The sequence below is a fragment of the Mauremys mutica genome, chromosome 8 (assembly GCF_020497125.1).
Source record: "Mauremys mutica isolate MM-2020 ecotype Southern chromosome 8, ASM2049712v1, whole genome shotgun sequence".
Classification (NCBI taxonomy): domain Eukaryota; kingdom Metazoa; phylum Chordata; order Testudines; family Geoemydidae; genus Mauremys; species Mauremys mutica.
In genome coordinates, this window is record NC_059079.1 from 42,836,134 (window position 1) to 42,861,052 (window position 24,919).

Consider the following 24,919-nt stretch of genomic DNA (forward strand, 5'->3'; position numbering starts at 1 on the left):
AGTGTAGATGTTCAGGCTCAGGCTGGAGCCTGGACTCTGAGACTGAATGTCTACACTGCTATTTTTAGCTTGCACCGTGAATCTGAGTCAGTTGACCTAGGCTCTAGGACTCGCTGCCACATTATTTTTTTATTTTGTTCTGTGTAGACGCACCCAAAAATGAAATTTCTCCCAGTGCAACAAGTGCCAAATTCTCTAAATCATCTTAGAAAATCTTAATCCATATGAGTATCTAAGGGTACGTTTACACTGCACACTAAGCCTGGGCTCTGACTCAAGGTTTGAACCCAAGCCCCCCTTCCATCCACACACAAATCGGTCTAACTTGGGTCATCAAGCATTCAGGGCCCAGGTCCTAGCACCCTGCCAGGGGCGGGGGAGGTCAGATCCCAAGTCCTGCTGAGACTCTGGTCCAAGCCCTGTTATTTTGCAGTATGGACACAGGTCAAGCCACAAACCCCAGTCAGAAGGTTTGAGACCTGGGTCCAGTAATTGTAAACCAAGATTTATAATGCAGTGTCGATGCTCAAGCATAGGCTTGGAAACAGAGTCCACAAGCCCGGGTCCTGCAGACCTGTGCTTTGTGTGCAGTGCAGACATATCCTTTGAGTGTCTAGGGGTTCTTATGTTTTTCCTTTATACATTTGGACTGCATTATGAACAAAAAATTGTGTTTATTTGAAGATGTGATCATTGATGTACATTTAAAAATGCACTGATTTCTAGTTTACTTCTGTCTCTTTTTCAGAGCTTCAGTACACAAAATGCTATGATTCTCAGACATAAATGTAAAAATTGGATAATTTAAAGTTGTGGGAAATCACAGGAACTATAAATTGACCCCTTGTGCATTGTTTGTAACGTTGTTTATCACATTCATTTTTATGCCATTATACAAAAGCATAGTGTGTATACACTGTGTAGGTTGAGAAGGTTCAGTTACCACTTCCATGGAAGCTATAACTCCCTCATTCCTGTGCATTCAAAATCTTCAATCATATTGTTGCATTAGTGGGGCAGGACTTGTTTGGCACTTCTAATATGTAGATTGTAACATAAGGCCTTCCCAATCCATGAAGACTCAACTGAATCTTGAAATCTGTGTGTTATGCTCTTGAATTATTATTATTATTATTAATTATTATTAAAAAAAAATCACACCCACTTATTGAGACTTAGGCAATTGTAACCACCTGCATGGAAGGGTGAAAGAACTGTCATACTGGAAGAGGGCTGATACTTTTGGTTATCGAGTGCTGGCCAGAGAGGACGTCTTGGCAGGACTGGGTAGGGGGAAAAAGCACTGTTGGAAGCAAATGGGAGCATTATGTTGGAATTATAGGTTATGGAAGTGGTTGATGCTGGAAGCAGAAATAAGAAAAAAATTTGGAGGGGAGAGGTGTATGTGGAGAGAAGGAAGGATGCTGTGTGGAAAATGTGGGTCCAAAACTAAATCTATGAATTAAATAAAGGTAGATTGAATTTCCTCTTGGTGTTCTGGTGACTATATAGAGTGCTTGAGTTTTGCTGTCATGTATTGACATTTCTAAAATCTCTTGCTGGAATGCATAGCCATGTAATTCACAAGTGCATGTTAACATAATTTACATATAAACATGGAAGATGCTATATTAAAACCAAACTCATATATATTTATCCTTTAAGCTTGTCACTTGGATAAAAGACTAGCAGCATAATGGTAGCTGATTCAAAATCTAGCTGAACACAGAGTACTGCTTTCTGTTGAACCTTTCTTTTTTTTTCTCAGCTGCCTGCATGCAAAAATTCCCGTGGTCACAGGGAAACACTTTGCTTCTCTCACTTTAAATGGTTGGTAAGATTTAGCACTCAGCAGGGATAGCTTTGGGGTTTGCATCAGCCCAAGGTGGTTATGAGTTCTTTGAAAATGAGACTTCAAGGCAAGCATCTTGTGTTCCCTTTGCAGAAATGCAGGTGAATGGAACTGAGAGGGCCACAGACGCAAGAACTCGGGACACGTTTATGGAAAATTAAGCTGTGTTTGGCACTGATCTCTTTTCCTTATTAATAAAGAAGAGTATTTCAGCAGGAGCTTAGGTGCTATTAACTCTAACTTGTTAATATACTAACTGGGATAATGTGCTGACAACAATTCTCCATATTAAGGTACTTGTCCTGCCTGCAGAACACTTTTCTCTACTGATAATGCAATTCAATGGAGGAAAGTAATGTTTTGATAAGCATGCGTGAAGATCATTCATTTCATGTTCGCTACAGGTAAGACTATGTACTGTTTTTTGTATAAAGCTTTAAGTACTGTGTTAACAATAGAAACTTTATGTGAATGTTCAATACTGTTATTTTAAAAGAGAAATAGCAAAGTTAAACATAATTTCAACAGGAACCTATTTCTTTACCTGTGTTACTAGTGGCACTGTACCTTAAAACTGAAAGAAATTTAAACATATCACTTCTTACTGTTTAAAAGTTTTGCTCTTTTTCTTTTCTCGGCTTGAACAATGAAAATAGACTACTCAGTTGCCTAGTATAGTGCAAACTCTGGTGGAAAATATTTGCACTGGATGGGGGAACTTTCCATTAGAAAAGTTTCTAAAGGTATTAAATTTTGTCAAAGCTTATTTTGCAAAACCTAAAATTTGGTTCAGATTTGACCTGATGGTGTCTCATTTGGTCCTGAACCCAAGAATTGTGTGAAATGAGAAAATAATTTAAAAAAAACTGTCATTCTACACTTCTTGAAAGAACAGTACCAAACTTACAGCAGTTTCACTTTTTATACCTTCCATAGCTCTGCTTTGAAACTGTCACTGTACTGGAACTGTGTGCTGTTGCAAAATGAACTGGTGTATCTGATTTACTATACAAATATTGCAGTGTTTATGAGGGCTTAGTATGCCAATTTGATGTGACTTTTTGTTCTATTCTAAGAAGGAAGTGGAGTATAATCCCAGTAGTGTAATTCATGTGTACCTCCCTTCATTGACTTTATCAGTTAAGTGCTTGAAATGGTCCACTTTATTTGATAGTCTTCTGCTGTATTGTGTTATCTTGCTGTACCCCCTTGACCGTACCCCCAGCACCTCCACAAACTATGTGTAGTTTCATAATCTACTGACTATATGAGCTAGGGAGAGTGTCCTAAGAGGTACTTCTTGCATACATATGGATGACAATGCTTAAAGGTGTAAAGAGGAGGAATGTTGGCTTGGAGGTGAAGTTGCTATATCTTGATATAACTTGGCATACTAAACGCTTAAAAACTGTCAAAGTTAAACTTGCTTGATATGCTCTTATTGAGGCAAATGCTGTCTTCATTAAATGAAGATATTCACTTTCATCGTGTAGATGTTGAAATTTGGTTGTAAAGCACGTTAAAGGTGAAGGACTATAGAAATACTTTGTGCTCTTGCTGTTGGGTGGTGGCAGGTCAGCATGATGCACACCTTTTCTTCCCAGAACCTGTGTTATCTGTCCTGTGGTGGCCCCTTCAGCAAGGCTAATAGCAATGTTGTCTGCCACTGTATCACTCTACACAGGAGTAGTGCTAGTGTAGATGCCAAGCAGAAGCCTAACAACTGCACTGATGCAGTTGATTCTCCCAGTGCAATTCTGGAATGCCCCAGCCCACCCTTTTGTGACAGCATGAACATGTCAGAATCCTTGTTCATGTCTCATATGAAACTAGCTGCATGCAGGATGATGGTGGCCTCAATTCAGTCTGTCTCCCAATACACATGTTCAGGGCAGTCTCAAGAGCAACAGGGGCTCTGGCTCCCAACTGACTCTCTAAACGCCAGTTTGCCTAAGAGAAACACTGGGGTATAATGGGAAATACAGTTTTAAAATAGAATCTTAACTTTTTTAACATGAAATCGGCACCAGATCAGGGAAACCCTGAAAAGACCCAATCAATGGCTGGTTAGTACAACATGTGGACATACACTGGGGAATGCATGTGTGCCTGTATGCTCTTTCTTCACTAAGAGTTGCCACATGTGTCCATTCACTGCTTCACTAGCATCTCCCACTCTCCTGAGCTATGAAGAAGAGAAGTAGAGTATGGTTGATTTTAAACATGTAAGCATCAAGGCCATCCTCTTCTTACTCCATTCGCTCAAGTAAAGCCAATAAAGTCAAGTCTTTTTGCATAGTACTGTCACCCACAGTGTGGTCTGTTTCACTATCTCCTGGAGTCCCTACTGCAATAGATAGAGGAAGGGAGACAGGGAAATTAGCTAGGCCAGAAAGAGGATGCCTTTCTTCTGGACCACTCTTCACAGCATCCACGTGAAACAAAATATATGAATGCTGTACAATGTTGCAGCTTTCCCATAGTAATTGTATGGTTGCAATAGTACAAACGTATAGCTGCATCCTGAGTCTGAAAAAACAAGTAATCAAAAAGCAAGGCATACTTTTAAAATGACTAAAACAATCAATAGCTTGCAATAACGCTAAACATTTAGACAGCCACGGTTATAGTGACATTTCTAAGTACCTTTCCATATCACAAAACAAGACGGAGTGCAACTTCTTTAAAACTAAAAATGGAGACTTAACTTTTTTTTTTTTAGTGGGGGTGGGGAGGGCAGAGGGCAGAAATTCTATTTAATCGTGATGGTTCTTAAATAGTGGTGAGATTACACTGTGCCTAAGGATGGTTGTGGCAATTATTCTAAGTGGTGGTGGTGGTGGTGAGGTAATAGCTACACCTTTTTAATTTCCAAGGAACTAGTATAAAGAAAAAACCCGTAAGTAAGATATTGATTCAGATATTGAACTGATCTGAGGCTTTTATTTAAATGGATGTAGTTTAAAGAGTTTAGTTCTCGAGTCAGTTGATTGTAGAGTGTAGAATTTCATGGTAACCCCCCCAATAGCTTTTATGTTCAGGTCATGACCTATTATTTGTCTGTCAGTATTTGTATATGCAGAAGGTAATTTCTTGCCCTTTTGTCTCTTGAGCAGAATTCCCTTTCCAAAGAGATTCCTATAGCAAGGGTTCTCAAACAATTTGAATGGCAGGGTCCACGTTTTAGTACAGAAAGATGATTGTGGATCTGTTTTTAATTGTGTGGGTCATCCCTCTTCTCACTCTGTAGTCAGACAATATCCCTGTGGCAGCTACATCAATTGCCTACATGGAAAGACATTAAATGTATTTTGGGTTGTCTTCTATTGCTATTCACTGGCTGGAAATAAGGATGATGCCAACACCAGTGACTGGCCAGCTCTCCAGAGACCCACCAGCAAATGCTCCATGGAGCAACTACTGGCAAACTACCTCCACTGCAGAACACTAAATTATCAAACATCCCACAACCTTGAGTAGGGTTTTTTTTTTTTTTTAACTTCATGTAAGCATGTTGGAAAGTTCTAATATAAACAAGGCGAGCTGTACTAGGTCAGGGGTGGCCAAACTGTGGCTCATGAGCTGCATGTGGCTCTTTTACAGTTAAAGTGTGGCACACAGAGCTCCCCATACCTACCAACTCTCCACCTACCAGACTGGGAGAGCGCTTGGGACTTCTGCTTGGCAGTGGGGTGGTGGGATAGGGCCTTCAACCACGCAGGGTGCGCTTGCCAGGGCTTGGGGTTTCAGCAGGAGCAAGGCTGAAGCCATGAGCTTTGGCAGGCATCTTCTGGGGGCTGAAGCTCCAAGCCCCAGCAGGTGCGCCCTGGCTCTTGAACTTCTGAAGATTGTCAGATGCACCTGGGAGGGTCAGTTCGTTTGGCCACCCCTGTACTAGGTGGTCAAGGTGAAACTGAGACTCCAGTCAGGCTTCAACTCAGGCAGCTAGCATGTGCAAAGGTTTGCATTGTTAAAACTACAGTTTTACAACATGCTAGCTAACACATGAATTGCTGGGAGGGACTAGTCTAGTAAAGGGATGTGTGTGGAAAGGAAGGTTGAGGGACAGAGTTAAGGTGGTGTGTGGTTTGTGGTGTAGGTGTGACTTCCGTTGGTCTTGTTTTGTTCTAATTTCTGTTTCCTTATAACAGTTTTCTGCAGCTTCACTGTTTGCAGACTGCAGCTAAAGTAAAGGAGATTCCAAACAGTGGGGGCGGGGGGGCAGGAAAGATTTATTTTATTATTAGTAGAGAAAATTCAAAGAGAAGGTAAAAAAAGGTTAAAGAAGATTTTTAAAAGGATGAGATTAATTACTTTGAGTGACAAATGAAGGTGAGGTAGTTTTTACAGATGAGAATGTATACAGAACAAAAATCTGTGGCAGAAAAGCAGGACCAGGGGAATAAGTAGAATAACAAAATGAAGCACTTGTGTGAATATTTCCACAAAAACATCTTAAAGAGCATTATTCTGTTTAGCTGGAACAGAATTTCCCTAGAATTACACAAATGAATGAAGCTTGTTCTCTCTTGGTCTTTACTGCTTCAATGCGTCCTTTGTTATGCACTTGGTTAGTGAATAATGAAGTAATTCAAGTCAGACAATATAACAGACAGGAAGAATATGAAATTACTTTCTTGTAACTATTTAATTACTTCCTAAAAAAATTGATAACCCAACCTCATCTTGTCTGCCTGCTGGCAACTTATCCATGTTAGCAGCAGCAATTTAAACCTGCTTTGAGAGCATTCCAAAAAAAGGGGGATTTTTTGAAACTGAGAATAGTGTGTGTTCAGTAGCTCAGGCTGTTCCTGTAGCTAACTTTGAAGGTTATGTGTATTACCAGCTTTTAATTCAGAGCAGAAGTCTGTTTGTCCAAAACTACATTGACAAAATCTGAGAGCTGGGTAACAGTCTATAATATGGTATCACTAAAAATATTGAAAAATTGGTCAGTGCAGGCATCTGCAATTAGTCTGAGACAGATACTTCCTTCTCTTCCTTCCTTTCACACGATTAAGCTAGACTCCAAATTTGAAATAAGTCAATAAGAGTGATCCAAATGGAAAGTAGTTCTTAGATTTTTGGCATCCACTGGTTCCTAAAAACAGGTTTTATAAATCAATAGACTCTTTATATAAGGTGCACATTTTTAAAGGGAGGGTAATTAACTATTGGAACAATTTACCAAGAGTTGTGGTGGATTCTCTGTCACTGGCAATTTTTAAACCAAGATTGGAAGTTTTTCTAAGATATGCTCTACTTCTACCAGGAATTAATTCAGGGAAATCCTATCACCTGCATTGTACAGGAGAGCCAGAGTGTCCCGCTTGCGGGGGCGGCGAGCCCCAGCCATGGAGGAGCTGGCGCGGTGCAGGGGAGCAACAGCCCTGCAAAGGCGGCGGCGTGGCTAGTGGGGAGCATCCGCACCCCCTGCCCCTCCTGCCCAGGCTGTGGCCCAGCCCCCTGGGGGGGGGGGGCTCCTGCAGGCTGCAGTGGATGCATGCAGGTGCCAGCCCCCCATGCGCCCCCCAGCTCGCCCCTCGGCATGCTCAGGCTCTGCAGCTCCCGGGCATGTGAGCTGCCGCTGGGGTGCAGGGCCCTGAGCCTGCTCCCCCCTCTCGTGGCTCCTGCAGTGGATGCATGTGGGCGGCGGCCCCCATGTGCCCCCCGGTTCCCCATTGCTGCGCTCAGGCTCTGTGGCTCCCGGGAGTGTGAGCCGCCGCTGCCCCTCCCGGAGCAGGCTCAGGGCCCCACGCCCCGGCGGCGGTTCACATGCCTGGGAGCTGCAGAGCCCAAGCGTGGCGAGGGGGGAACCAGGGGGTGCATGGGGGCCGGCGCCCGCATGCATCTGCGGCAGCCATGTTCTATATCGACAGATGGAGGAACTCTGTCAAGAGGTAGTCTTTCTCTGGGAATTCTGCATAGCAAATTCGATAGGCCTTGAAGCGTCTTACATTCCAGGGGTGAAAAATCTTCTTGCAGATCACCTGAGCAGGTCCTTCTCTGCTCACCACGAGTGCTCTCTCCCCACCTGGATGTCACCAGTGACATTTTCCATAGATGGGGAGTTCCCCCACAGACCTGGTTGCCATCCATACCAACAGGAAGTGTCAGCAGTTCTGCTCTCTGAGGGGCCACAGTCAAGGGTCTCTCATCAGCACTTTTCTCCTGTTATGGTTGAATCACCTACTGTACACTTTTCTGCCCATCCCGTTGATTCACAAGGTTCTGATGAAGATCAAGCAGCACTGAGCTTGGATCATCCTATTAGCTCCACCAGGGCCCAGGAAACATTGGTACTCCCCACTACTATGGTGTCTGTGGAGCCTCTGAACAGTCTCTCGTTATTCCAATCCTGATCATGCAGGACTAGGGGCCACTATAGGCGGCAAGTTATATGGATCCGTGGTGCCTATGCTCCACCAATATTCAGGAACATGGGCCCGGCTCCACCAATGTTTGGGCTTATATTTTCAGAGCTGTCCCATCCATAGGATGGACCTGGGCAACCACCCCAGCCCCGCACTTTGGGGGGCACCGTGCTTCAGTGCAACATGGGGTCCAGGGCAGCCTGGAGGGTTAGTGGGGGGCTTGGCCTTCCTGCCCCTGCTCTGCCCCACCCCCACTCTATCCCTTCCACCAAGCCCTCGCCCCCGCTTCCTCCTTTTTCTGGCTTCCGCCCCCTCCCCCAAGCAATGCCAGTGGAGCAGGGTGGGCTGGGGCCAGGTTGCTTGCTGCTGCCGGTGCCAGGCCCCGCACTAGCTCCCCAGGCTGCCCTGGACCCCACGTCCCCCTGAAGCACAGGGCTCTCCAAAGCGTGGGGCCTGAGGTGGTTGCCCCGGTCCATCCTATCGACGGGATGGCTCTGCTTGGACCCGTTCTGGGTACCACCAAAAATTATACAAACCTGGCATCCATGCACTGCTTCATCCAAACCTCAGTGCATTGCGTCTGAAGGCCTGAAATCTTTATGGCTAAACCCTGAGGAACTAGCTTGCTTCAAGCAGGTGCATAAAGTTCTGCTGGGCAGCAGGAAGCCCTCCACGAGGGCAACTTACTGGGAAAAATGGAAGCGATTTTCTCTGCAATCATCACAGCAAGGAGTTCCACCAGAGCGCACATCCCTGCAAATTGTTTTGGATTATCTTTTATCCTTGAAACATCAAGGCCTTGCCTTCTCTTCAGTCGAGGTTCATCTGACGGCCATCTCTGTGTTCCATCCTAAAGTTGACAATAAGTCCCTCTCTAATCATGAGAAGGTAAGCTGTTTTCTGAAAGGCCTGGAGAAGGCATTTCCCCAAGTAAGGGACCCAGTTTCTCCCTGGGATTTGAACCTTGTCATCTCAAAGCTGACGGACTTGCCCCTTGAGCCACTAGCAACATGCTCATTATTACACCTCTTTTGGGAGGTTGCCTTTCTGGTGGTCATTGTGTTGGCCAGGAGAGTATCAGAGATTCGGGCCCTCACCACAGAGCTTCCATACACAATTTTCTTTAAAAAGTAAGATCCAGCTACATCCACATCCAAAATTTCTTCCGAAAGTGGTGTCCCAGTTCCATTGTAACCAGCCAATCTTTCACCCCACGACTTATTTGAATAGAAATTCAACCTGTGGAGATTCCCCCGATGCCAAGACCCCATTCAAGATGCTCTTACTTGGTTATCTCCAAGAGTAGGGTGCCAGAGCTGACTTAACGGTACCACTGAGAGAAAAATTTCCAGCAACTGTACTCAGGGCACACACACATCTGCAGTGGAATGGACATGTGCAAAACTTTTCAAAGAACAATCATTACAGAAAGTTTAATAACTATTTTACCTTTCACTTGATACATACTAAAAAAAAGTCAAAAGTTTGTATTTTGTTCCTTGATGAACTGATGTTTCATCAAACAATATTTTATTTGCTAAGGAACCTGTGTAGTGTAAAATTACTTGGATGTATGACAGCAGAGAAAAAATATTTTAAATGGTTTATTTCTGATTTATATCACGCTTTCTTAAATTATCTCCCTTGAATGCCTCAGGCCTCCTTGTGCCTTTTTCTGTAGCTTTAAGGCGTAGTTGCTGAGTACATCATAATATCCAAGCAAAATGTTCATTTACTATGAAGGTAGTGGTAGCTAGATTTCAGTTTATAGAACTGAAGTCAAGCAGTACACATAGCTTATTTCTCAAGAATATGAAACTCCCGTACAAAGACCATTGCAAACATTGTAAGCTAAAATCTAAAGAAACTTAAGTGACTGTGTGACATTCTAAGTCTTAGCACTGAGGAGCACCATATTTTCTACCCATCAAGTTAATTGGATGTGTCAGTTAACATGAGGTGCCCGGAGAGAACCTCTTGGGATAGGATTAGTTAAGATTACCCAATGAAGTGTGTTAAATCTTAAATCTTTTGTTGCTGATGGTATGACATACTGTACATAATCATTTCTGGCTTTTCCCAAACAACATTGAACACGTACACTGTGCAGTAAAATGAAAGAAGATGGCTCTGTGTCAGAACAAATAGCAGTTCTTCAACTTCTCAAAGCATAAAAGTACTGCATGTGTTATGGATATCCAGTCTGGAAAGTTGGGCCTGGGGAGAACTCCATGGTTGACGTATCTTTTTTCTTCAGCATCTTTACCAGCTACCAGGCATATATTGTATTTAATTACAAAAGCTAAGAATGTCTATTATGTCACTCTGCTTAAGTTGTGGAATGTCAAAGACTACCAGGTACAGTACAATTTTGTTAACTCATTTTACTTATGGCCTACACTACTCTGGTTCTCCTGAAAAGCAATCCAGTGGAGCATTCAAAAATACTTCGTTCCTGCTCAGGTTTTATAAAATGTTTTGTTACCTACTAACTCCTTAATCAGTGTTTCATAATATAAAAGTTACATTAACTGTTCTTCAGCTCAGTGTTTTGCCTAGATATCTATCTGCACTTTAGTATTTCCAATGAAATAGCTGTTGGTGTTGGGGGATATTATTTTTAATTGCCAGTGTTAGTGATTTTGCTTTTCAAGGAAAATATTGTTTTGACGTATTAATTCTCATTGTACTAGAGATTTGCTTGGGTGTTAAATGTTTTCTAAGTCACTAGGGTGTGAGCATATAATAAACTGTGATAGCTCTGTGCAATTTCCATGCTTAAATTCTTCCACCCAGTTTAGGCAAAATGTTATCTAATGTTTTTGAGCTTTTATGGTACTGTGTACTAATTTCCTCAGATCTAGTTTTGACATTTAATTGGGTCAGTGTCCTACCCAATAAAAACTTTAAATAATTCAGAGGCCAAAGAGTTTTCCGTTTAGCCTAGAAATGCATGATGTTGCTGTTGTGGAGAATAATTTAATAAAAAATAGATAACATCAGATCAAGAGTTATGACTAGTTGTCTTAGTGGTGGAAAGGAACACTAATAATGGAAAATGTTTTAATTGCATTTAAAATGTTATGCTGAGAATAAGCAATTATTAGATTCTGAAAGATAGTTTTGGGGTTGAAAGGCAGTATTGTATTGAGTAGCTGTTGTATCTACTTTGTAAACCAAGTTAAAGAACAATTTTTAGAAGTGATGGGTATGTTTTAGTGACTGGTTTTTCAGAATAAAACTTCAGTTTGTCAGATTTTTTTTTCTCCAAAGTATGGAATTTTATTTTATTTTTGGAGTTTATTAGTATGCTACCTTTTTTTTAATGCTTATATAAATGTCTATACTTTTGAAAATAACATGGTTATACTACTTCAGGTTGAGAATCCTGAAGTTCTTGTTTAGTTACGGGTCTGTTAAGGAACACTAGAAAATGTTTATGTGTAATTACTAACAGTTCAACCGTATTACCTGTTTATAAGATTGAATGCACCTTAACATAATATTAATGATAACTTAAATGCACCAGGAGGGCATTCTTGATTATTGCAGCTCTCCTAACAAAACTGCTTTGTGCCTGGCCTAGGTTCAAAATGTACTTTTGTTGCAACTTTGCTTTGGACTTTATAAATTGATAGCAATGTTATTTTGTAAACAATGCAGAAAATAGCTGTAACTATTCACATTCTTGGCTCACATTAGTGAAACATCTTCCAAGTATCTGATTGCTTCTTCTGAGTAAAACAACCTGAATTGAAATACATACTGTTGTTGTCTCACTTTGTCGGGTAGTTGGTTCACTTTGTTCTTTACAGTGCCATTCAGTTTCCATAGAGTTGCATTCACATTACGAGGCCCTCTAATGGCAAGTACCATTGAAGTGAGTAGGAAAATATTGTACCTAAAACTTTAGAAAAAGTAGCTAATGTACTTGTTCAATAGTTAATTTAAATGTTTCTCTGTTAGCTGTTTAAAAAAAAAATCATGACATTTTGCAGGTAATTAGGCTATCTAACTTTAAAATTAAAAATATCATCTTTTTGGGACAGAACCTCAGCTGGGGAAGTCAGTATAGTTCCACTGACTAACTACTAGCATACATCAGAAGAGCACATGTTAAACTGGATCCTTTTTTATTTCTTAGCTATTGTAAACCATAAATCTATTAAAATTGAAACCATCAGTTTATATTTTGTCCAAACCAAATGTCAGCTGATAATTTTGACAGTAGAATTTTTTAGCTCACCTAAATATTGAACCTTTATAACCTTTGTAAAGCATTTTAGAGCCCTTAAGGTTTTATATAAGGCCAAAATATCATAAATCTCTCTGGAAAATCAGTCTGTCTAAAAAAAGCCAACACTTCTTTAGCTCTTAACAGCACATTCTGCGTGGTAGCAATATTGACATGGATTTAAGTTTCAGTATAATCAGGATATTTTAAAAATCTTAATTCCATGTTGAACAAATCCACTTCTTCTCTTAACTTCAAATTTTTACATTTTCTAAACAAACTTAGACTTCCTAGCTCTAAAGAGGGGCTTGTTTGTTTGGTTTTTTTTGTTTATTTGTGCTATAGTAGTGGCAGGAGGCATAAATGAGAAGAGTGACTTTAAAGAAAAACACCCTGCCTCATCTATCGTATTCTTCTGAGAGAAATAGGATGTTTGATAGGAAAGATTTCAGTTTTGTTCTTGAATGCTGTGTGGTTTCCTTGCTGGAATGACAATGAGACACGAAGAACAAGAATAGTGTTGGGAGAGAGTGCTCTTGAATGGGGTGAATTCTGATCGCCTTTGTTTTTCCTCAGTTGTTACTAAGGCAAAATCACATTTGACCTTAATGAAAACTTGCCTGGGTAAGACCTCAAGGTTTGGTCCTGCAGATTTCAAAATTGTAGTAGTTGCTCCGACTACACCGTAGTGTGTTGGGGTTTATCTGCCAAAACCTGACAATTTTTCCTAGTAATTGGCTGCAGGGCCATCCTTAGGCATACACGGCTGCATAGGGCACCTGAAAATTTGGGGCACCACTGAGTCTTACTGTCCATCCTCTGGCTCTTCCTTTCCCTGTTCTGACCCTTCCTGCAGGCTCCCACAGCAGCCTGATGACCCTTACTCCGGAGGGGGTCTAGTAACTTAAAAGTGAAAAAGCCTTCCAGCCTGCCAGACCTATTAGCACAACACTGAAACTGTTCAAGAGCCACTCAAGTAGTAATGTATCAGAGGGGTAGCCGTGTTAGTCTGGATCTGTAAAAGCAGCAAAGAGTCGTCTATAAGGTGCCACAGGACTCTTTGCTGCTCAAGTAGTAGTGACAGTTTTCAGAGTAGCAGCCCTGTTAGTCTGTATCTGCAAAAAGAACAGGAGTACTTGTGGCACCTTAGAGACTAACAAATTCATTTGAGCATAAACTTTCGTGGGCTACAGCCCACTTCATCGGATGCATAGACTGGAACATACAGCAAGAAGATATTTATACATACAGAGAACATGAAAAGGTGGAAGTAGCCATACCAACTGTAAGAGGCCAATCAATTGATCTATTTCCCCATGTTAAGTATCCTCACACCTTCTATGGGTCATCTCGATTATCACTTCAAAAGTTTTTTTTTCTCCTGCTGATAGCTCATCTCAATTGATTGGCCTCTTACAGTTGGTATGGCTACTTCCACCTTTTCATGTTCTCTGTATGTATAAATATCTTTTTGTTGTATGTTCCAGTCTATGCATCCGATGAAGTGGGCTGTAGCCCACGAAAGCTTAAGCTCAAATAAATTTGTTAGTCTCTAAGGTGCCACAAGTACCTCCCATTCTTCAAGTGGTAATGAAACCATTTAACAGGCATTTGCCAACCCCCAGATATATACTGTCAGTTTCTGAATTTACTGAGAAAAACAGTTGTGCATTACTGTAATATTTACTAAGAACATCTTAGTGTACAGGACCTTAGTTTAAAATTTGTTTTAAAAATATTTCATTAGTGAATTGGTGAAGATTATAAAATCACATCTCAAAAAAATCCTTGGATAGGTTTTTTGATGGACAATCATCTTTAGCCTTAAATGCTTGGATCTTCAGACATTGTTTTTTTAATATATCCTTCAAAAGACCACTCTTATCTAAAATACACATTTTAATTTTAATTACTATAGTAAAAAACACTTGCTTCCAAAGTCTTCCTGTCCTTTCTGTCCACCCTTTTCTCCCATTGAAGAGAGCCCTTAAAGGGACAACACCCTTTTCCTTCCAGATAGCTGGACAGAGTTTCCCTTTCTTTATTTCTGACTATCTGATGAACTAGTTTTAAGATAATCCTCCAGAAAAATCAATACCTAGTAAGCTATAAAATCCTCTGTTATGCGTAAAATCTTTGAAAACATTTTTTTTAAAGCTGGTGAAATTTCATAAACATGTCTATTGTTATGGTGATCACACAAAGTAAATTAGTGTTCCCTTTTTTTCTAAAAGCAATGAACGTTATGAACACATTAAACCTCTGTGACTGATTAATTAAAAATAATGTCTTTGTTTCAGTGAGTTAAATATGTAGTAATCTGGAATGATTTATGAAGGCTTAAGAGTACATTTAAAATATAAAATCAGCTTAGAAATACTGATTAAGAAAATGTAAAACAGAGAAGTGCTGCATCATGTATTCCATAATTTTTAAAGTTGTATTCAGCAAGACAGCTGACTCACCCTTACTACAAAGTTTTTGCAAATAAATCTTTGACAAACTTCACGGCATATCAAAAAACCTGTGACTGACATTTTTTATTCCCTACTGCTTTTAATGAGGTCCCTTTTGCATGTCCAGTCTTCAGCATCTGGCATGCAGTGTAAAATATGCTTCATTTTCTTTAGAAAGAAATTTTAGAAGAGTGTTGTTTTTCAAATGTCATTTGCTTCATTTGGGTTCAGGGATTTGACTGGAAGTGGGTGAGCAGGGTGGGGAAGGGAAGAAAGGAGGGAGACAGTGGGGAGAGGGTGGGGCCTGGGTGGAGTGAAGCGGGGTCTGGGATGGAGCAGGAGTGTAGTATGGGTGGGGCCACAGGCAGAAGAGGTGGGCTGGGGAGCTAGCCTCCTCAAGTGGCAGCTTCACCCACTGCCCACGACAGCAGGTAAGAGCGGGTGGGCCCCTGCACACCTAGTCTCCTTAGGCAGGGGCCGTATTCACAGAGATGCATGCACCAGTGTCGTGCATTCTGCAGGAGGGAGAGGGTACGAGGGTCTCTGCGGAGAACTGTGACTCTCCGCTGCCATGAGGTGGGCCGGGCGTCTTGGTGTCCTTTGCTGCCTTGTCCCCCCCACACCCTGGGTTGCAAGCCTGGGCTGCCATCGAGCATAGGGGCACCAGTTTAATAATACTGCATAGGCGCCCATAAATCCTAAGGACGTCCCTGATTGGCTGAGACATAGCCCATGTCATAGGTCTCACCCCCACTTAGAGCTGTTGGGTTCCAAAATGGGGACCTGCATGAATCCTTCTTCTAAACTAAAATCCTAGTTTAGATTTAGTAAAAGCTGCCACCACCCAATCAGGTACGTGGATTGGGACACAGTCCTTCCCCAAAATCCTTGGGGATCCCAAGAGCCCCAAATCCATGGAGTTCTTACACCCAGGAGAAATAAACCATTCCCCCCTGCTTCCTCCCCCCTCCCTTTTCCTAGGAGAGACACCGGGATCTAACTACAGAGGGATACCTCCCTTCTCCTCTTTCCCTGAGAATCCACCCAAGGAAAGACCAACCAAGTCCTTAATAGAAAAGAATTTATTAAAGAATAAAAAAGAAAGTCACTGTCTCTGTAACCAAGATGGAACAATATACAGGGTCTAAACTTATCAATCTCTGGAGAGAATTCCCCCTCCCTTCTTTCTCAGTAAAAGCAATAACAGTACAGACTTAAAGAAATTCTATAGCAAAACACAGAATTGCAAATACAGAAATAAAAGTATAAGAATACTAGTTCCTTGCTAATACTCACTAGCTTGAATAGAAGAATTTATTGCAGAAACCTGGGAGGACTTGATTAAGATGTCTTGACTCTCTTAATTCCCAAGAGAGACTCTCCAAGAAAACAAAGAACAGGAAAAAAAACTTCCCTCCACCGGGATTTGAAATTATCTTGTCCCTCATTGGTCCTCTGGTCAGGTGTCCACAGGTACTGCTTGTTAACCCTTTACAGGTAGACAAAAACCTTAACCCTTAACTAACTGTTTATGACAGCCCAATATCCAAATTTTTGGTTTTAGATATTGAGAGAGGATTTTTTTTCTCCTGCTTTTGTGTAGAACGTTCTGTGTTCATCACCAGCACCAATTTTATATAATGTAATCATAGTAAACTTAATGCTTGCTTTGTGATAAGGAAACCTTGTTTCAAACAAATGTAGAGAGTTTTTAATGTGTAGGTTTCTGGAATTCAGAGAAACTTCTTGTGCATAAATGTCTTCAGAATTCAGGCTCTTATGGAAAGAACTATATTTAGACTGAATGTTACCTTTTTTCCCCTCAAATTGTGCAGAATGGAAGCTTCCTGTCTGGAGCTGGCCTTGGAAGGCGAGCGATTGTGTAAAGCAGGAGATTGTCAAGCTGGCGTGTCTTTCTTTGAAGCTGCAGTTCAGGTTGGAACAGAAGATCTAAAAACACTTAGTGCTATTTACAGTCAGCTAGGCAATGCTTATTTCTACCTGCATGAATATGCAAAAGCCCTGGAATACCACCACCATGATTTAACCCTTGCAAGGTAATTTTGTATTCTTTTAGGTACATCCTCAATCTCAGTTCTGTTCTTGTGAAGATGAGCAATGGTTTGTTTAGTGAAACATTCATCGTTAATGCTTGTTAGAGACATTGATGTGCTAGTGGTGGGAGATTGGGTGGTTTTTAATATTCTGGCAAATAATTTGGCTATCACTATACTGGGGAGATCTAGGGTTGCCAGATTTATGGATATGTAGGTGGCTTCCTCTGTAAATCCATCAGTTCTTCACCCTTTCCTGTTTCTAAAGCTAATGCTCCCTGGCTCTCCAAAAATTAAGCTGCCATTATTGTTTACTAGACATAACTCACTAGTATATTTCTCTTTAAAACTAATAATGTGGTGATGTGATTAAAATATACAAAGTATGTGCATTTCATGTGGTGTTTCTACAGCTATCTTTTAAAGATTTATGGTTTTCATTACATAAATTGGATTCTTTTTTCCAAGCCCTTCTAGTTTTCAGACTTTCATGTTTAAATTTTAAGTTTTCAGCAGTGTAATCTAAAGAAGCTGGTCCTATACAACAGTGGGAAAAAATTATACCTCAAGTGCAGGAGGTCTGGATAATTATGTTTGACTGTTTAATTGGAAATTTTTCCTCTCTCATGAAGACAAATGTTCTAATAGAGCTTAATTTAGGTTCTGGGGAAGGTGTGAACTTAGTACTATTGCACCAAGTTGTGACACCTAACTATTCATTGACAACTTTGCATAGTAAAGGTATCTAGAATTGACACATTAATTTGTATTGATTTCATCCTTGTTCCCCCAAAGACAAATTACAGCAGACAACAGTTGTAGATTCAAGCCAGAGATTTCACATTTCCAGAAGAAAAATAGCTTCTTGCATTGACTTTTTTTCCCTCTTCCTTTGGAATACTACCACAATTAGCTTCCAGGGTGCTGGGTTTTTGGTGTAACATACCAATAAGTAAGCTGCCATATGTGACTGGTTTCCGGCCAGGGTGCCAACAGGAACTGGGGTACCACTGTGCCCCCCTGGCCCACAAGCCTGGGCTCCCTTTTACACTGTACTGCTGTGACAAGCTGCAAAGCCCTCTCTAGCCTGCACTTTCACCAGCATACATACACAAAAGAACACACCTAGCTGCAGTTACATGCAGGCAGGCTCTCTGACCAGACCCTGCATGGGAAGGCTCCAGCTAGGGTACCTACCAGCTCCTCAGGCAGACACGTCCTCTGGATTGTAAACCCAAAATTATTCTGTTTTGTGCTGCACAGGGAGCTGTACAGCGTAAGCTCATAAAATTCGCCCCCTCCCACAGTGTGGAGAGGAATATGCAACAGCCTTTCTCCCCAAGTTATGATTCTCACACCCTAGATTAGATAAAGTAAAAACAAATTTATTAACTACAGAAGAGAGATTTTAAGTGATTATAAGGGATAGCAAATAGATGAAAGCAGATTACCTAGCAAATAAACCAAATACGCAAAATAAGCTTAATACACTAAATAGATTGGATATGAATAGCAGATTCTTACCCTAAGTGATGATACAAGCAGGCTGCAGATTCTTAAGGGGCAAGCTGCACTTGCTTACAGCTTGGAATCCCCGGGTGTTCCATTCACGGGCTAAAAATCTCTTTAGCCTGGGTCCAGCATTTCTGAAAGTTCAGTCTTTGTTTCTCAGGTGTTTCCAGGAGTCTTCTTGGGTGGGGAGTCAGTGAAGAACCTTGATGATGTCACTCCCCTGCCTTATATAGCTTTTACATATGGTGGGAGCCCTTTGTTTCAATGCTTGGTTCCCACACCAAGATAGAGTCCAACACCAGGTGATCTGGTCACATGTCCCTGTAGAGTCCCAGCAGCCATCCCCCACTGTCTGTGTAGAGGGTTCACAGGAAGGCTCACCAGGTGGGAGATGAGCTTCTCGTAAATCCTACTGTTTCTTCCTAATGGCTCATTAACCTGAATGGGCCCTTCCCAGCCAGCCATCTAGACTGAAAGCATTTTGCCTAGTGGGCGTTGCCCAGGAATAGCTACACGTGAAATAGATGTAGTCAATATTCATAACTTTGGATATACCGGTAAAAATGATACATGCATACAAATAGGTTATGGTTTGCTGAATATCATTATCCTTTCTTTCCAATGATACCACACATGCCTTATCTTGCATAAAATACATCATAATTATGATATAATTATATCCTATTAATATCACTATGAAGAATATGGGGTGTAGTGTCACACCATATGCAAAGGCAGTCAATAGCAGTTCTAATAAAATTAAAATAAATGTCCCCCGCACTGTTTCTGCGAAGCTGAATTTTACAATTGAACTCTGTGTATGTGCATATAATTTATTTATAAAAGTAAAATAAACATATAACCTCATAAATTGTGAACGAAATGTGCACTTTATACTAGTCTATAGCTTATAAAGAGAAATACCTTCCATGAAATTCTGTTTACAGTGCATTGAACATATATCTATTGCAAATGTACAGGATTTACTGGATTGTTGTATTCTTTTAATTTCAGGACCATTGGAGACCAACTAGGTGAAGCTAAAGCTAGTGGTAATTTGGGAAACACCTTAAAGGTGCTTGGGAATTTTGAAGATGCTATTGTTTGTTGTCAAAGGCACCTAGATATTTCCAGAGAGCTTAATGACAAGGTAAGAATGGTGAGCATTCAGTTACTGTCAATCTGGCTGTAATTTTATAGAACAATAATTATAGAAGTACTAACACATACTGATGAGCGTTTGTATAGTGGTCTTGAGTGGCTTGTCACATAACCACTTACATTATGAAGATACCTGCAAGTTTACAGGTGGAAGCACCAGAGGCCCAGGGACAATTGCTTTGTTGGGATGCTCTGGGGGTGTAACTCTCCAAAATGATCACAGCTCCCCATTAATAGTTGAGAAACTTGCTTTCTCTGGCTGATCGTTCTTCTAATTGGTGCTGCACATGATTTCGGAATCTTTCCAACAGATTGATATTGTGTTCTAGGTTGGAGAAGCAAGAGCACTTTATAATCTTGGAAATGTATATCACTCCAAAGGGAAAAATGTAGCCTGTGCTGAGACGCATGATCCAGGGGAACTTCCAGATGAAGTAAAGGCTGCATTACAAAAAGCTGCAGATTATTATGAGTAAGTAACGATTTCAAAAGGCTGTGACTGAAAAGAGAAAAATCACTAACTCAAGCAGCGTATAAATAGCTTAAAATATTAGGAGACCTTCAGTGTTGTGAACTAAAGTATAGAGTAGCACCAGTTAATGGTACCAGCAGCAATATATTGGCATTTGGGATAAGTTAATAAAGCATGAAAGGAGTAAAAGTCATACCTGGGAATTATTTTTAGGGTGGCTTTGATTTCATTCCTGCTATATGCTTCTCTGTAATACCACACAACTCTTATTTATCTCTACCTGTTATAAATTTTAGAGGGGCAGCCGTGTTAGTCTGTATCAGTAAAAACAACGAGGAGTCCTTGTGGCACCGTAGAGACTAACAAATTTCTTTGGGCATAAGCTTTCGTGGGATATAACCCACTTCATCAGATGCATGGAGTGGAAAATACCGTAGGCAGGTACAAATATACAGCACATGAAAAAATGGGAGTTGCCTTACCAAATTGGGGGTCAGTGCTAACGAGGCCAATTCAGTTAGGTTGGATGTAGCCCGTTCCCAACAGTTGACAAGAAGGGGTGAATATCAACAGAGGGAAAATTACTTTTTGAAGTGTTAACAAGCCTTCTGTTGATATTCACCCCTTCTTGTCAACCTTTGGGAATGGGCTACATCCACCCTAATTGAATTGGCCTCGTTAGCACTGACCCCTCACTTGGTAAGGCAACTCCTGTATATTTATACCTGCTTACTGTATTTTCCACTCCATCCATCTGATGAAGTGGTTATATCCCACAAAAGCTTATGCCCAAATACATTTGTTGGTCTCTAAGGTGCCACAATGACTCTTCATTGTTTTTACCTGTTATAAGTGATTCCAACATCTTGGGACCCTGCCATCTGCTCAGGACCCAGGACAAGAGATGGAAAGGTAAGACCTGTGCATTAGCAGATCTGAGTCGACATTTGGTCTTAAGTAACCTTAAGTAACCTCTATCCACTTCGTTCTGGAAACGCCACAACTGTCACAGGAGAATGGATTTATTTTGAGATGTACTTTGAGACTGGCTAGCAGGTTCTGAGCAGATGATCTTCCCCTGTTCCAAGAGCTGAGCACACCAGCCTGCAGAGGATAAAACAGAGTCTAGTATCTCCTGGTATCGGACTGGGTAATGCTTAGTGCTATGTCAAGGCCACTAAGTCAGGCAGTAAAGGGAAAATAATCTCTTCCTTTGTAGTAATGGGAAGACCAATTATTTTATGGCTTGTAGTTTCCTATGAACAACCTATGAGGTCTCTCTCTCTCGCTTTTTTTCTCCCCCCACCCCCCATCAGGGAAAACTTGACAATAGTGACAGAGTTGGGTGATAGAGCAGCCCAGGGACGTGCGTATGGAAATCTGGGGAATACACATTACCTTCTAGGCAACTTCAGGAATGCTGTTATAGCCCATGAACAGGTACAAGACTGTACTTCTATGGAATTTTGTTTACTTTAGAACAACACTTTTCAGCTGCTGATTGATCCTTTGTATGCATGTATTGTCTCTGTAGGCTTTTTAAATGCTAACTTACCATACTTCATTGATACTTAATAGTACAGATGCAAGCGCTTATACAGTCTTTTCAAGAATTGTTTGCCTGAAGAGCAATCAAACGTTGATAAAGCCCTATAAATGTTTTCTTGGAGATAAATTTGTGAAGTGCAATGACTGAGTACATTAGTAAGATTCTGTGTTTTTAAGCGTCTCCTAATTGCAAAAGAATTTGGTGATAGAGCTGCTGAAAGAAGAGCATACAGCAATCTTGGAAATGCCTACATATTCCTGGGCGAATTTGAAACAGCTTCTGAATACTACAAGTTAGTTAATTTATTTCTTATATATAAACATAGTACCAAACCTTTTTTACATAATCAAAGTAGGCAAGTCTTTACCTCTGTTAGTAATAATAATGCTTAGCATTTGATATATTGCTTTATAACATCCTTACAACACAGATTGGGAGAGAATTAATTATGTAGTGCTTAACAGAATTTTTAAATTCATTTTCTAGTCATTTGACTGTTCAGCCTTTCCTAAAGTCTGGATTTTTGTATTATGTCTTCTCTACCTTTTCTAGTAAGAGGGAATATTTAAAGAGGCACTTCTCCATAGTGCAGGTTATTGCTTTCTGTTGACATGTTTTTACTAGCTTTCTCCTGTGTCCTAAGCATGTTGCCTTGATACCTACCAAATTCTAGGATGATGATCCACAGACTTTAAGTACTTGTATTGAGATTGGTAGTGCATTAGGAAATAATTGAAACATGCCAAAGGCAGTTTTGCATAGTGGGCTATATACTCATACTTTATTCATGAACATCCCTTCTTTATCTTCTAATCTTCTGCACAGCAAGGTAAATATAGTTGCTGCGCAGAGTTCAGTAAAATTAAACTAAAATATCTGCATTCGGTACATTAGGTACAAGGGCTACATATGAGTTCAGATTTCAGCTGTGAAGCCCAGGACTCCTCATGTTTTCAAAAGGGAGAAGAACTGACCTGAACACTGGTCAAACATCAGAGGGGTAGCTGTGTTAGTCTGGATCTGTAAAAAGCGACAAAGAGTCCTGTGGCACCTTATAGACTAACAGATGTATTGGAGCATAAGCTTTCGTGGGTGAATACTCACTTCGTCAGATGCATGTGATGAAGTGGGTATTCACCCATGAAAGCTTATGCTCCAATACATCTGTTAGTCTATAAGGTGCCACAGGACTCTTTGTCGCTTTTTATTGGTCAAAGAGTTAACTGAGTCAGCAATCAAGTCTGGCTTGATAGCTACAGAAGTATCTTAACACTACCTACTCCTATTGATTAAACATTTGCTGTGTCTGTTATTTTCTAAAGTTGGCATCATACTTTGTGTAAACTGCACTCTGGATTTTTTTTATACAGTGAAGAAAACCAGCATAAATAATGCAGTAATGAAGCAGCTGGCTGAAGTTAGAATATGCAGTTTAAGGGCCCAGTCCTCCTCCCATTGAAATCAATTGGACTTTTTTTTTTCTTCCCATTTTAAGGTTAGAGATAAATAGGAAGGGGGAAAACTGTAATTATTTTCTTGTGGGATGATTATTTGCAAAACAAGGCTGAATTTTACCATTTTACCCAGGCAACTGTATTGATTTCAGTGGGGTTGCACAGGTATAGATTGAGAACAGAATTTTTCCTATAGTGATTTTGTGTGGCATTAATAATCCATTCTTTTAGGAAGACACTACAACTGGCTCGACAGCTTAAAGACAGAGCTGTGGAAGCACAGGCTTGTTACAGTCTTGGAAATACATACACTTTGCTCCAAGACTATGAAAAAGCAATTGACTATCATCTGAAGCACCTTACAATCGCTCAGGAACTGAATGATAGGTAAGTCCTTTGGAGCCAATATTGTATATTTAACTTAGAGGGATAATAGGATTGACCCTTCGTCTCCTGTAATTGTTCTGTATATGGAACTTGCATTGAAATCAATATGAGTTCCCAGCATGGATTGGCTATAGGATTACACCCTTCATAGGAAAAAGTGGTAGTCTGAAAGGTATCACATTAATGAATCCTGAGATGAAAGGTAGGCTTTGTGCAGTTGTACTGAGATGAAGAATAGCCCGTGACTTATGGAATCACTGATACTGGTAGACTGACTTCCACCTCTGTCAGTTTTTTGGTTAGCTGTTAAGGGAAGAGACAGCAGCTCTCAATCTTTACTTTGAAACAAATGATTGCTGTAATTTTGCAGCCTTCTCATACCAATAGATGCGCTTTTGTGCCTTCACTGGGGAGGAATGAAGTGGAAAGGAAAGGACAAGTCCACTAAAATGATATAGTTTTTAAATGCAGGTAATTTTTAAGCCCTGTATTTTAATATTCAGGTCAACTATAAAATTGCTTTGTAATTTTTAAATGATATGCTTATTGATTTGTAGAGAGAGACAACTGTTAAGAATGGGCCAGAAAATGCAATTCAAGCAAAAAATGCTTATGAACTGGGTTATAAAATTTAATCCCTATGTATTTTTAAACTCTTGGGTCCTTTGTATCATTATCAGCATCTTGTCATTTGAATCATAATGTTCACAAGACTGAAGGAATGATTTGTCCATTCTGTAAAGTAAAAATCAAAGATCTCACCTTCACAAAATTCCTAATTTAAGTAGTAAGTGTTTTAAATGAATGCTGAATAGATTGTTTAAATACTTGGTTAAATGTCTTTCATTACTGCCTATAATGTACTTAATATTTTGGTGCTTGAAATGGGAGTTTTCCTAGTTTTCCTAGGCCCAGCAACAGATTCTGTCCCAGAAGCTACAGCATGAAATTCTGACCACCTGGGATTACAGCTGAATATTTGCTTAAATTGTGTTACAGAATTGGTGAAGGAAGAGCATGCTGGAGTTTAGGAAATGCGTACACAGCATTAGGAAATCATGACCAAGCTATGCACTTTGCAGAAAAGCATTTAGAAATTTCAAGAGAGGTATGACTTGCGCATTCTTATGTTTTGGCTGTTGGCTTTTCCTCTTGAAGATCTTTCTAATGTCACACATCCAGACTGCATGACGTATTGTGTTTGGAGGAAGAAAATAAAAAATCTGTATCAAAGTAGTGTCATCTGGGCCGGGTTAGTTTACAGTGGCCCCAGTAAATCTGTGTGAAGAAGAGAAATAGTTGGAATGAAAAGTTGTGGCTTTGTGCATGTTTGCACCTAATGCATTAGTGAAAGGATTCAGGAAGAGTCTTTCTGTATGGAAATGTCACCACTGTAGTGGTGTCAAGGCCATAG

At 40.5% G+C, this 24,919-nt stretch overlaps 1 protein-coding gene across 5 annotated transcripts in view; it reads left to right on the forward strand.

Moving 5' to 3' along the window:
- The window catches only part of GPSM2 (G protein signaling modulator 2), a 60,799-nt gene that overhangs the window by 18,158 nt on the left and 17,722 nt on the right, over positions 1-24,919 (forward strand). For 3 of the 5 annotated variants that reach the window (XM_045027287.1, XM_045027283.1, XM_045027284.1), the window contains 8 exons: positions 2,146-2,256; positions 16,752-16,973; positions 19,497-19,632; positions 19,973-20,115; positions 21,432-21,555; positions 21,841-21,956; positions 23,350-23,505; positions 24,505-24,613. In XM_045027287.1, the coding sequence (XP_044883222.1) occupies positions 2,195-2,256; positions 16,752-16,973; positions 19,497-19,632; positions 19,973-20,115; positions 21,432-21,555; positions 21,841-21,956; positions 23,350-23,505; positions 24,505-24,613 (1,068 nt within the window). In that variant the 5' untranslated portion in view covers positions 2,146-2,194. Of the gene's footprint in view, positions 1-2,145; positions 2,257-16,372; positions 16,390-16,751; positions 16,974-19,496; positions 19,633-19,972; positions 20,116-21,431; positions 21,556-21,840; positions 21,957-23,349; positions 23,506-24,504; positions 24,614-24,919 lie in introns of those variants that run through there. The other 2 variants (XM_045027286.1, XM_045027285.1) reach the window with 2 other exon arrangements.